This window comes from Miniopterus natalensis, chromosome 3 (genome assembly GCF_054644295.1).
Source record: "Miniopterus natalensis isolate mMinNat1 chromosome 3, mMinNat1.hap1, whole genome shotgun sequence".
Classification (NCBI taxonomy): domain Eukaryota; kingdom Metazoa; phylum Chordata; class Mammalia; order Chiroptera; family Miniopteridae; genus Miniopterus; species Miniopterus natalensis.
The window spans coordinates 83,119,382-83,133,427 of NC_142083.1; the positions used below are offsets into that span (position 1 = coordinate 83,119,382).

At 47.2% G+C, this 14,046-nt stretch overlaps 1 protein-coding gene across 1 annotated transcript in view; it reads right to left on the reverse strand.

Moving 5' to 3' along the window:
• Window positions 1–14,046, reverse strand: part of ABCC1 (ATP binding cassette subfamily C member 1 (ABCC1 blood group)) — a 126,348-nt gene that overhangs the window by 2,488 nt on the left and 109,814 nt on the right. Inside the window, exons 22-29 of the mRNA XM_087815640.1 lie at window positions 13,568–13,775; window positions 11,179–11,489; window positions 8,283–8,482; window positions 6,240–6,366; window positions 5,627–5,728; window positions 3,113–3,259; window positions 1,534–1,692; window positions 651–817 (exon numbers count right to left, since the gene is read on the reverse strand). Coding sequence (XP_087671766.1) covers window positions 651–817; window positions 1,534–1,692; window positions 3,113–3,259; window positions 5,627–5,728; window positions 6,240–6,366; window positions 8,283–8,482; window positions 11,179–11,489; window positions 13,568–13,775 — 1,421 coding nt within the window. The remainder of the gene's footprint in view (window positions 1–650; window positions 818–1,533; window positions 1,693–3,112; window positions 3,260–5,626; window positions 5,729–6,239; window positions 6,367–8,282; window positions 8,483–11,178; window positions 11,490–13,567; window positions 13,776–14,046) is intronic.

Here is a 14,046-nt window from a genome sequence, read left to right on the forward strand (position 1 = left end):
GAAGGGAGAAGAGACACTTGGTGTTGCTTAGACCAGGAGAGTGTGTCCACTCTCACATCTGTGCCTCTGGCAGGCATCGCTCATCGATCAGAATGTTCTTCCTGCTGAGCTAGAAGCAGGCTCAGAATCACTCTCAAGACAGGACGAAGAATAATATCCAAAATATTTGACCAGTTCTTTGTGGGTAGTGTGACAGATAGCAAAAGGGGCCCATATCCAGGCCCTCACAACTGAACTGTGGACTTAACCATGTGGCTTGCTTTGGCCAATGGGGTGCTGGCAAACATAAGGCTGGCAGAAGCCTGACATGGGAATGCATGCCAGGGTTTGAACTCTTACACCTCTGCCATCACTATGACAACATGCCTGGGCTGGTCTGTGAAGGATGAGGGACATGTGGAGCAGACCCTAATTGCCCCACTGGAGGCCAATCAGATCAGCCAATAGAAGAAGACCCCCAGCCACAAAACCTGGCTAAAACCCATTATATAGATACTGAAACTGAGCCCCCAAGAAACAAAAGACTTGTCTGTGGCAGAGCTGGGACTCAAACCTGCATCTGACACAGATGCAAAAGGACAGAATCTTGAAACACTCTGACCGGGGTGAAGCTGAGGGGACCCCGTCCCACCCCCACCAAACCAACCCACCTCAGGTTCTCCCCGCCTTCTGCACACTCATGATTCAGCTTGTCAGGGAGGGCTGACACAAAGTTCTTCAGGTGAGCCAGCTCCAGTGACGTCCAGACCTCTTCATCCGAGTACTGGCTGAATGGGTCCAGGTTCATGCGGAGAGAACCCGAAAACAAAACGGGGTCCTGTTCAGACAGAAGACAGCAGACAGTGTGTGAGGCTCACATCAACTCGACATGGATGGGCAAAGAGGTGGGACAGAGAGAGTTCTTGCCAGAATTGTTCAGGATGGGGCACCAGAGACTCTCAGAATCACTATTTCTGGAGATAGTAATAATGAAAAAATAATCTGGAAATCTCTGGGTTAGGTGAAATAAAATAGATTACTTTTTTTTGCAAGACTTCCAAGCCTTCAATATGCAAATGTGTCAGGAACCTTCTAAGAAGGAGATGCAACATGGTAATTCTGAATCATAAAGTACTGTGCATTCCTCCCTATCCTCTGCCTTCAAAAAAGAATCTTAGAAGAAACTGTAGGGAAAATAACACTAAAAAGCAACATATTAGGGAATCAGCACCCCAAGGAATCAGTCTAGAAAATCATTATTTTTCATTTAGCTCTTGGAAGGGTTAGTCTTGTCCTGACTGATAGCCAGCCAAGAAGCCAGTGTCTTACTGGATCCTGTTAGGTGCTCTGGGTGGCAGAAGTGAAGAGATGATACCTGGTTAATTCCCATTGTTATTTATACGCTCAGAGGAGATTCAGTGGAGAAGAAACATAGCACAATTTTAATAAAAGTAATAAAGTAGGAACAGATGTATATTTGTACATTGAAAATATACATGCATTGCTTTTGGAGGGACCAGTGAGTGCACCCCTGCAGCCTCACACAGACCGCACCTGGGGGATGATGGTGATCTTGAAGCGGAGATCGTGCAGGCCGATCTTGGCGATGTTGACGTTGTCGATGATGATCTCTCCCTCGGCACACTCCTTGATCCGAAACAAGCCCAGGGTCAGGGAGGACTTCCCAGCTCCTGTCCGCCCCACGATGCCAACCTGTGGGACAGGAAGGACCCGGCATGAGGTGAGAATGCTATCTGGGGGATACCTCCCACCCCAGAGTGCCCTCACCTCAAATATCTGCCCCAGAGCAGTCCAGTCATCTGGTCGACCCAACTCCCACCACAGCCTTCTCCCTGAGCAGCTTCCAAGAAATGCTCCTTTAGGGGCTATTTGACCAAAGGTCAAGAAAGACGCCCTTCTCTTTGCCAGTTCTTCATATAGGTTAAAATTATAATTAGCTTTCTTTATAAACTACTAGAGACCTCCAAAGACCCAGGCATCAGACAAGAGGGATTTTAAATAAGGCCCTATTATTTTCAACTCAAGATAATATTAAGTAATAATCAAGTTATTACTTGATTACTTCACACTGTTTTTTCCAATTCTTTGATGATGAGTTTCCCAACCTGAGCTGTTGAAACAGCTCAAAGATTCAATGAGAACCCCCTACACACCCCCTCTCCCTCCCAGCTGCGTGACCAAAAGGGGTTATGGATGTGACCTGGTCTCCACTTATCCTCTCTTGAGGGAACTGGGCTCCCATGTAATGGCCAATGATGAATGTTCCTGACATCCAAATACAACTCTCCCTTTCATCTGGGCCCTTGAGAGGTGGGCTTCCTCTATCCCTACCAGCGACATCACAGAGCAGAGCCTCATGATACAACACAAGCCATAAAGCCTTGGTGAGAACAGCACCCACTCTGTTCTTCCCTTGCTGGAAGTTAGAGAACTTATCTCATGGGAACAGTACATTCTGAGCCTGGCAGAAGGGACAGTTCAACAAGTCGGTATGTTCAGAGATGAAAGCAGCAGTCCCCTGGAAAATGGCCAGGAAGGCCTGTAGCCTCATCCTGAGGATGATCTGAGGGTCTCAGGGGAAGAAACGTCTTCCAGGAAAGGCTTCCAAGGCTATGTTCCAAAATTCCGACAATTTCACATGTCCCTTGGGCCATCCCTAGCAGTGATGGTGACATCCTTCTACCCTGGAGATCCCAAACTCCATGTCTATGAGGTTTAAGCAGGCACCTGAACAGCGTGGGAGAGACGGAGGCTCACACCTTCTCTGACAAGAGCCAGGTGGGGAGTATGAGCCCAGTGTTGCTACATGTTGTGATCTTTTGAGAAAAGCAGAAAACTGATTTTTATTAAAAAAAAAAGTTCCAGATTTTTCAATATTTGTAACTTATTCAGGATTTTTTCAAAACCTATCTGTGGGCCTCCTCTGGCCCTCAGGCTACTAGTCTGCAACCCTGTCGGACACCGAGCAGCTTTTACTTCCACAAGCCCTTCCAAAAGAAGGCCACTCACCCTATGTCATGGGGCTGTGGTGGACTGGGGAAGTGACAGCTGGTTTCATCTGCCTGATCACACCTGTGCGGACTGGGAAGGGGGGAGAACAATGAGCACCCACCTTTTCCCCTCCATCGATGGTGATGTTGATGTGCTTGAGAACCAAGTCCAGGTCCTCTCGGTAACGCAGACTGTAGTCCCGGAACTCCACCCGGCCCACCTGGGGCCAGGAGCTGGACGGAGCCATCTCCTCGATTCGCCAGGGAGCCTGCGGTGGGTGGGGGAAGAGGGGGGCCAATAGGAATTTTAGGTCCCTCTTGTGGGCCCCAAGGTTCGATGTGAGCCGGCCTCCACAACCCCTCTGACCTCACCACCCTCTCTCTCGTTCACTCTGCTCCCCACACTGACTTCGGGGTGATTCCTCCAGACCTTTGCACCTGCAGCTTCCTCGCCTGGAACGCTCTTCCCCAGGCTACCTATTCAACCTGCTACCCCAACTCCTGCAGATCTCAGGTCGATTCTGACCACCCTCCTGGCCCTGTGCCCCTCTCTGCTCTCCCTGGCTTCAGTCTCCTTCACAGAACTCACCATTTTAAGCACATATTTATTCCTTTATTCTGTCACCCACGCCCACTCGAATATCCACTCTATGAGGACAGGTTCTTTATTATTCATCTACCGTTCTATCCCAGGGTGCAGAGCACATAGTAGGTGCTCAATAAAATCTATGGACTGAATCAAAGTGGTCTTTTCTGAACCAAAACAAGGTTGCCTGCCTTCTAGGTCTGGAGTGCAACAATAAAAGCGGCAGCTAACACTTAAACATCATTCTATCACATTATCTCACTTAATCCCCACTACAGCCCCGTAAGTGGTGTCCTTTCATTATCCCGTTTACACACAAGGAAACTGAGACACAGAGAGGGTAATAACTTGTGCCCCGGGTCACACAGCCCCTTTTTCTGAAAAGTTTCTTAGTCCAGTTCAGCATTTCCTGAGATTTACAACTGGCTATGCTCCAGGCCAGCCTCGGGGCTATCTTTGGGGAAAGAGAGGAATATTTCCCTTTTATAATTTATGTATATAAATGAAAGGGTCATGGTATAAAAACAGGAGCAACTGAAAAAAAGTGGGTGGAGCTTTCTATCTATAAATATATATATAATATATAAACAACGAATAAATATGTATATTATAATAGTGGTAGGACTCTGGATGATCTTTACTTTCTCTTGTATTTTTCAAATATGTTCTTATTCTAAAAATATAAAAATAAATGCATGTAAAATATTTTTGTAAAATAAATTGAACTTCACACTTTAAGTGGATGAGCTGCATGGCAAGTGAATTACATATTAAAGCTTTTTAAAAAAAATAAATTCAGCCCTGGCCAGGTGGCTCAGTTGGTTGGAGCATCATCTCACACAACAAAAGGTTGTGGGTTAGGTTCCTGGTCAGGGCACATACCTAGGTTGTGGGCTGGATCCCCAGTCAGGGCACATGCAGGAGGAAACCAATTGATGTTTCTCTCTCTCTCCCCCTTCCTCTTCCCCTCCTTCTAAAAATAAAACAAACAAACAAACAAAGATAACCTCAGGTGAGGATTAAAAAAATAAATACATAAATTCAGTGTTGGGTAGGAAAGTCCTGGTGTAATACACTCTTATTTCCACAGGGGTCACTCACACCATTCTGGCTGATGCCTCTGATGAAATGGGACCTGGTTCATCATTTCTTTGGCAGATGCTCTCCGATAAAATGGAACCAGTTTACCATCTCAGAGCATTAAAAGACTGGGGTCACAGGTCACCTTTGCAAATCCTTTAAGATAGAGTTTAACTGGGCAGCCTTGGTCTCATTCCCAAGGGGCATTTTCTTGGGAGATAGTGTGGCACAATCGCACAGACCCATATCCTGGGTCTGCCATTTACCAGCCATGTGATCTTAGGCAAGTAACTGAGCCTCTCTGTGTCTGTTTCCTCACCTATAAAATGGAAATAATAATAGAATGTGAGTTATAAGGCTATATAAAGGATATATAAATTACTCTATGTGAAATGTTTAGGACAGGGCCTGACACCTCCACAAGGGCACAATATATGTCCCTATTATTATTACTGGTGGTGATGGAGATGGTAGTATCACCAGGCATTACTGTTATTGTCATTATAATCCCTACTACTATTGGTGGTGGTGTGTAGACAGAGTAAGGCAGTTATTAGGGGCAATGTGGCACGGAAGCCTGGAGACTTGGGTTCTACCGACCACATATGACCTTCAATCAGCCATCATCTCTCCCTAGGCTACCTTTTCTCCATCTATATAAGCAATAACTGCAGGGTTTCCCAAACTTGAGTCAATTCCTACTAGCATATGATTTTTATAATATCCGTGTGCTGATTCTTGTTATTGACTTTGAATACGTTTAATCAACTCATTTGTACTTAATTTTAAAACTTACTAAAAGAAGAAACTAGTCTCATTTCCTATAAAAGAAGTTACCAATAAAAATACGTAACAGATAATAGACAGAGGTTGCCTGTGGCAGGCACACATGGTTTGGCTCAGAGAGTTCTTTTGAGTAAAGCCACACTGAAGATCAAAGCTAAGAGGTCAGGGCAGGGGCTTGCTCTACCTCCTTCTCAGTTTCTGAATATTCCTTGAGTCTTTCCACAGCCACAATGTTGGTCTCCATCTCCGACGACATCCGAACAAGCCAGTTCAAGTAAGTGGTGACCTGTGAGTGGAAGAGTCACATGGAGCTTCTCAAGTGAGCCTGAGTTGCTTTATTTTGAGGAAGTAATTATGAGTTATGAAATACTTCAGATTAAAAAGGTACAGAAAACAGCAACCCCACACAGAGCCTTCACCCATACTTGCTCCACTGCATCTCTTAAGCAAGCAAATTTCAAAATCACCCATGGGCCACATTGGTAGTCAGAAAGGAAATGAGAAAGTATTTTGAACTAGATAATAACAGAAAAACACAATGCATCAAAGTTTGGGAGATGCAGCTAAAACACCACTTCGAGGGAAATTTATAGTGCTAAAACCATTTCTCTTGTAGTTGGAGGCATCCAGATCACATGTCTAATCTCCCTCCTGTTCTAGTCAATGGACTATAGACCTGTTCCTCAAACTCCACTCAGCCCCTTTCCTCTCCCACACTCCTACAGTGGCCCAAAGCAAACATAAGTGGCTTCTCCATTAAGAGGAATGGAAAATCCAGCAAGAGAGTCCCCTCTTACCTGCAATGAGTAAGACACTGAGAGGCCCACCAGGCCAGCGCTGAGGCTGTCCCGGGAGATCACTGCAAACAGGGCTGCACATAGGACAATGCAGTTGCCCACACACTCCAGCCGCACAGCCAGCCACCTACATGAGACATACAGGCAGATGGATGGACAGATGCACATGCACAGAGTCAGCATTTTCAGAGACTTGGTTTCAGGTTCTGAAGGTTGGGGGGGCACTTCACTAACTGAAATAATCCCTGATAGTTCTGAAACAGGCCTTCTCTGCCCTGCTCCTAAGACACATGGGAAAGGAAGGCCAAAGGGACACAATTCCAGTAAATCCTCACTCATCTGGCAACCCCAGGGATTAAGACAGTTCTCTGGAAGCAATCTTCCCAGGAAAATTAAGCTTGCTTTTTTAAGAACCAACTTTTTTCTCACTGAAACCTTTAAAATTCAGCCATGTGTGCATTTTTAAGAAAAGATGTCCTGAAAAATTAATAAATACTAAGAAGTCATCAACTGTAAGGCACCACTGATTTAAAATAACCTTCTCTTGCCCAGCCAGGCGTGGCTCAGTGGTTGAGCATCGACCTAGGATCCAGGAGACTGCAGTTCAATTCCCCGTCAGGGCATATGCCCAGGTTGCAGGCTCGATCCCAGGTTGGGGGCGTACAGAAGGCAGCTGATCAATGACTCTAATCATTGATGTTTCTCTCTCTCTCTCTCTCTCTCTCTCTCTCTCTCTCTCTCTCCCCCTTCCTCTCTCTGAAATCAATAAAGACATATTTTAAAAAGATAAAAAATAAAATTAAATAACCTTCTCTTGGCAGGGAGGGGGAGTGAGAAAATAACACTATTTTCAATGTAGCTATAAGTGTTCCCAGACCCAGATCATCCTCATCTCAGAAACATTAAAATGTTATTTTACCTTTTAAAATATAAACAGATATTTTAATGGTTTAAAGATAACTTTCATAAGATATCACACAGCATTAGGAATATGGTTTTAATGTTTCAAAAATGTAAAGCAGTCTAGGGAGATGGGTTAACCTTTTATCCACTACAGCCCTTAAGGTCCATGTGACTGATCTCCATGGGGATAAGCGACTCCCACAGACAGACCCACATTTTGACAAACTCCCTAAAACTTCTGCAAGGGAAGGCAAAGTCTCTAGTAACTCATGTCTCCTACCCAGTCTTACACTATAGGATCCTGCTGTGCATGATGGGCTGGGGGTTGGTTTTGACGGGTCACTTCCAGGATGCTGGCACCCCTCCCCAGCGTTTTCTACCCCACATCTCAAGAAATACGTCACGATGTAACCAAGTGAGGAGGATATTTCAGAGATAAATCACTTTTCTAAATTCAGTCAATAATCAGCAAACTTTGCCCTGGCCTGTTGTGGCTCAGTTGGTTGGGCGTTGTCCTGTACACCGAAAGGTTGCCAGTTTGATTCCAGGTCAGGGTACATGCCTGGGCTGTGGGCTCGCTAGGGGGTGTACAGGAGGAGGCCCGATATTATGCTCTTACATCAGTGTTTCTCTTTCTCTCTCCCTCTCCCTTCTGCTCCGAAAATAATTTAATGATAAAAAAATTAGCAAACTTCTTTCCCTTTTTTTTGATTAATGCTATTCAACCATTCTCGATACCCTAAATGGCAATTTCACATGGTTCAAGCTAATATTAGTAATTTGCTTCTGATACACATCATGGGGGATGGGGTTGGGGCAGCGATCACCCTTTAGCTGGGAACTAGGGTAGGAAAATACTCAATAGCTAAGTCTGCCCACCAATGATGATCTCATAGCCCCAGGACAACAGCCAAAGGACAAGCTCTGTAGTATTTTCTGACCTCAGAACAACTCTCTGTCCCTGCACTTAATGCCCTGGGGTGCTGGGTGCTCACCGTGCCCTGTCTGCTTCTAATGGTTATTCTGTCCTTACCAAGTCGAATGATTCTCTCTGGGAGGATCTGCGTTTGGCTTCACCCCATCCTCCAGGAACTAAAGCAGCTTCCCACGCCCCTCCAGGGGCGGGCCCAGGGCACCCACCTGTTGGCCACGATGCTGGGGTAATAGGCCTTCTGGTTCTCGTCTACCTTCAGGTCGCTCTGGCGGATGAAGCGATCCTGTTCTGCAAAGGCCCGGATGACGCTGACCCCCAGCAAGGTCTCGTTGAAGTGGGAGTAAACCGGGGAGCGGCTGACGGATTCCAGGCGCTTCAGCTGCCGGGAGGAGGCCACGTAGAACCTCTGGGAGGACAGGATGGACAGGGGGGGTCAGTGTGGCTGCCCTCATCCCAGCCTCCTGGGCTGTGCTGGAGGAAGTCTGGATACAAATGATGCTTCCAGGAGGCAAAATGCTGGAGCTGGGCTGCTCTTAGCAGGTGTCTCCACTCACCTGGTGAAATGCAGGCACAGAGCCAACAACAACAATGGCAGTGATGACAGTAACAGTAGCTATCACTTACGCGGAGCGCACCCTCCTTGGCACTGTTTTAAGTACTTTCACAAATATCAGCTCATTTAATACTCACCACAAACCTCTGAGGTGTTCGTTCCTTTCTCACCATCAGTAAATTAAGGCCCAAAGAAGTCAGCTAACCTCTTCCCTAAGATCACATAGCTGGCTAGGAGTTGGCAGAGCTGGGATTCGAACCCAGACAGCTTGGCTGCAAAGTGCCAGCCTCTGAACCACGCAGCCTCTCTGAAGCCACTGACCGCTGGGGTTTTCTAAGCCCAGCAGCGAGACTTTAGGCACAGGTTTGAAGGACAACCAGAACTCAGTTCAAACCCTGACTCTCTCCATCCCTGTGGGCAAAGCCCACATCTGCCCCTGCCCTAACCCACGCACTCAGCAGGGCCTGGCGCTGAGAGCTGACTGGTCGGCCCCTGGGGACAGAACAGCAGCACATCACCACCAGAAGCTTTCAGCAGCTGCAGACAGATGCTGGGCTGGATCTGAGGACGTGAGCTCTCCTGGCTTCAGTTTCCTCATCTATACAAACGGGACTGGGGAGACTGAGGGTGCCTATTGCAGAGATGCTAAAAATAGAACGGATATGCAACTGCTTTATAAACAGCAGAGCAGAGAAGATGAACAAGGGTGGTTAGGGACACGGCCTCCCTGCCCTGCAGTAGGTGTCCGGGGCCATCTTGGGGCAGAGACCTTCCAAGGAGAACACCCAATAGAACAGGTGGCTCTCACAGGGCCTCCAAGGTCACAGCTTCTTCCTGGATGAATCTGAGAGACCCGTCCAGCTGCGAGCATCAGCAGCTCCTTCCTTCTTACTGCTGAGTCATTTCTAGTGTATAAATACCCCACGGGGCGGGGGAGGAGGAGAAACATCAATGTGAGAGAGAAATATCCATCAGGTGCCTCTCGTAGGCGCCTTGACAGGCAACTGAACCCACAACCTAGGTATGTGCCCAGACCAGGAATCGAACCCACAACCTTTTGGTGTATGGGAATGATGCTCCAATCAACTGAGCCACCCTGACAGGACTCACATTTCTTTTGCATGTATACCGAGGAGTAAGTGTATAGTTAGCTAAAAGCCATTCAAAACAAACGAACAAAAAACTCTTCCATAATCCCAACCCTCAGGCAGGCAATGTCTTCATTTTTTGCCTTTTTTTCCAGTCCTGCCCACATGGGCGCGTTGTGGGTTTTGTCTTAGTTACAATGACAGTGTGTATCCAACAGGACTCTCTGCTGAATTCATTGCCTTTGCTGTTTAGAAATAAAATCGGTGGTGTTGCAATAGCGTGTCCCTAATTATCCCCGTTAAAGGTACTTAAGCTTCTGCCGTGGAACCGCTCACTCCACGGTGCACTCAAGGTCCCGCCACTGGCAGGTATCTGAGCCGCTTCAAACACTGCATTTGGTCTGTTCTTTCTTTTGAATTGGGTCTTTCAGGAACATCTCCAGCCAGGGTATGACCATGGATGCTATTTTTGGTGAATGGACCCAGATGACTGTCCAAAGTTGGCACCAAGTTGAGAGAATACAATGAGGGTCGGGGAACTGGACCTGTTCTCCCCGATTCCACCCTTGTTCACGCTCACCCATCACTAGGCCAGTGTGGTGGGTCCGGGACTGGCTGGCTGGACCGAGAATCCCGCGGGACCGAGAATCCCGCGAGGGCCCCACATGAGCAGGCTCCAGTGCGGTTTGAGGACGGAGCCCTTCACAATTCCCTACCCTTATTTTGTGTTGCAGTTGTTAGGCTCCCATCCAACACCCCCTCCTCAGCAGCTGTGCTGCAGCTAACCTTTTAGGGGTAAGAAGGGACAGGCCGCCCCGTGGTTACCAGCACAAGCTTTGGACTCAGACAGATATGAGTTCATACTGCCAGCTCTGCCATTAGGGCCTCAACATGCTCATCTGTCAAATGGCAACATTATCTACGCTGCAGTTGCCTAAGAAACCAGTGATGCTGACTCGGCTACCATACGCCCCTTGCCCTGTTCGCCTCCTCAGGCTCACTTTCTGAAATACAGACAAGAAGTCTGGGATACTGACATACTCAGGGACTGTCACACCAGCCCTGAATGGTCTACCTCTATGTTTCTATCCCAAGAGAAAAATAAATACCTATCTTCTTTAAGCTGCATCTCCATGATCTTCAGGGAGCTTGGGAACTAAAGAATTTCATAAAATTCTTAAAGAAATTTCAATAATAAAAGTATCTTTATAGTGATAGCTTTTTTTCTTTTATAACGTACAGCTACAAAAATAAAGCTTATTTGAAAAAAGTACATTTGGTTATTCCGAGCTAAAAACAATCAGCTGAGGTATTTGCAACTGACAACACACCCACGGCTCCCCCAGCAAACCCTCCACAGCTCCACACCAGGGAAACAGTGTGATGGGGGGAGCCCTGGGCTCACACGGGAGCCCAATACACAGCAGGGCTGCTCCTGGACCCCAAGAGGCCACCTCTTACCTGGACAAAGAAGTAGATGAGGCCCAGGGGTGGGATGACGACAGCGGCGATGGGCGTGGCCAGCAGGATGATGATACAGGCGCCAATGACGTTGAACAGGGAGCCCATGAACATTTTGATCACCTGCGGGATCATGGAGTCCACCGTGTCCATTTCCTTAGAGAAGCGGTTCACCAGGTTCCCACTGGGCGTCCGATCGAAGAAGCTCATGGGTGACCACAGGACATTATGCAGCAGGTCCAGATGTAGGCGGCGGGAGGCAAAGATGCCTCCGATGGACACTGCCATGGAGTAGCCAAACACTGCGATACCTACAAACACTCTCGAGTTAAACTCCACAGTGGGAGAGGGACCACGCTGGGGGCTGGGAGGAGTGGCCATGTGGTCATATGGACAAAGCAGGGTTAGGTGCCCAGCTAATAATAATAATAATAATAATAATAATAATAATAATAATGGCTATTATTTATTGAGCACTTACTATGCGCTATGCACTGTACTGAAATTTTACAGGTATCTAATCCTTATGACAACTCTGTACAAATTAGATCACTACCCATTTCACAGATGAGGAAACCGAAGCTCAGGCAGGTGAAGTCCTTCGCCCTCAATATTCTCAGCCAACCAGAAGCAGAGGTGGGGTTTAACCCAGGCAGCCTGCTCCAGGCTCATGCTCTCAGTCTATAGGCCATACTACTCTCAACCAGCCCAGTGCAACCTTCTATGATGATGGAAACCTTCTATATCTGTACTGTCCAATGTAGTAGCCACGAACCACATGTGGCTGCTGAGCCCCTGAAATGTGGCTAGTGCACAAAACAACTGAATTTTTACTTTTATTTAATTTTAATGAATTGAAATTCAAACAGCTACCTGTGGCCAGTGACCACCATTACAGGACAGCACAGCTCCAGAACAGGTGCTGCTGTGTGAGCCCAGGTAAATACCACACCCTCTCTGTGCACCACCTCCCCTCAATTATAATTTGGAGTCTACAGTCCTTTGCCCTATGAGGGTGTTGAATGGACTGAGAAATTTAAGAAACCCATGTCTGCTCTTCTGGGTTTTTCCAAAGCTATCTCCTAGAGTTCAAGAGGCATCCTGCAAACAGCCCACAGCAGGACACTCATGCTTTGCAGAGGCGATTTCATAGGGATAGAGGGGCTTCTACCTTGGCCTCCTTAATCAAGGAAGAAACCCAAGAGGCGGAGCTAAAATGACAGGCTCTGGAGCCAACACTGTCAAATCTTGTCTCTGTCGCCTACCAGCTATAGGACCTTCCAAAAGTCACTTAACTTCTTTACACCTCAGTTTCCCCATCTGTAACATGGGGACAATACTTTTAGCAATGTCAAATGTAAGGAGCCTATCCAGCAATGTGCTTGGTGCACAGAAAGTGCTCAAAATGTCAAATATGTATACACTTACTTTATACACTGTTTCACAGACATTGAATGTACCTGTGTATATACAGATACATAGCTTTTATGAGCACATAAACACACAGCTAATGTGCCACGGAGCACATACTATAGTGGTGAAGAGCATGGGCTCTGAGCCGGCTGCCTCATTCAAATGCCAGCTCTGCCACATATTAGAGTGTGACTTAGGACAACTTACTTAACCTCTATGGGCCTCAGTTTCTGCATCTCTAAAATGCAGAAAATATTAGCTCACGGGATTGCTGCAAGGCTAAAACAAGTTAAACCACATAAAAGTGTTTAGAACAGAAGCAGGCTAAGTAAGTCCTCAGTAAATGCTGTTAGTATTAATGCTGCTGTGTTTGGGGACTTTCATGGGACCACAGGAAAGGTATACAGCAGCATTTCTCAACCTCTCACTATTGACAAGTGCTGCTGGATAATTCTCTGTTGTGGGACCTGTGCTGTGCCTGCAGGATGCTTAGCAATATCCCTGGTCTCTAGATGCCAGTAGCACCCACCCCCACTCAGAAGTTGTGACAACCAAAAGGATCTCCAGATGTTGCCAAATGTCCCCTGGGGACCAATGCTACAAACGCTAAGAATTCCCACCCTCATAGAGCATGAAAAAGCCCACAAATGAGACTGTGCAGAAGCACCAAGGGGTGAGGGCCCTTGCTCATTAATGCTCCGGTAGCCTCTCTTCCTCAATTTTCCTCATCTGTAAAATGGGCACACTGGAGCTCCCCTCTATCTCTTAGGGCCACATGAAACAAAGCATTCAAAAACCACTCAGTCCACAAATATGAGTGTCTACTGAGTGTCAGGTACCGTTCATCTGGGTCTGGCTTCGTTGAGGGTCTGTAATACCCTGCCAAGTGGGGTCCAGTTCACTAACAAGACACAGAAGCAGTTCCAAGTGCCAAAATCAGGTGGAGTGGGGGAGGGTGTGAAGGGACAACTCCCACCTTGTGAGATGCCCAGGGCTCCATAGACGCTCAGCCGGACTTTTGTGTGCTTCTGGGTCCCGTTGATGACGGGGTCATCAGTCCAGAGGCTGAGCCAATAGTTGGAGGCCAGGGCGGCAACGTGGTTACACAAGAAAAGGAAGATGCTCAGAAAGGAGATAAAAAGTCCAATGGCCTTCATGTAGTCCCAGTACACGGACAGCTTGACCTGGAGACCACAGGGAAGGAGGCATTTTACACAGAGCACCACACCCACTCAGGCCCTCACCTGTGCTCATGTTTATGACACCCGCCCTCCAAGTTCTTTGACAAAGTCAGCAGCCAACAAAGTCCAGGTCTCTGCCCTGCTAGGCTTGGTTTCAACAAGCTCCAGGTATCTTTCCTGTGTCTGTGCACTGTCAGTCCTGCCCAGCTTTCCAGGCTGAATTTTGGGTCACGAAGGTCATGTCTGAATTACAGGCCGGCTGAAAGGTAGCAGG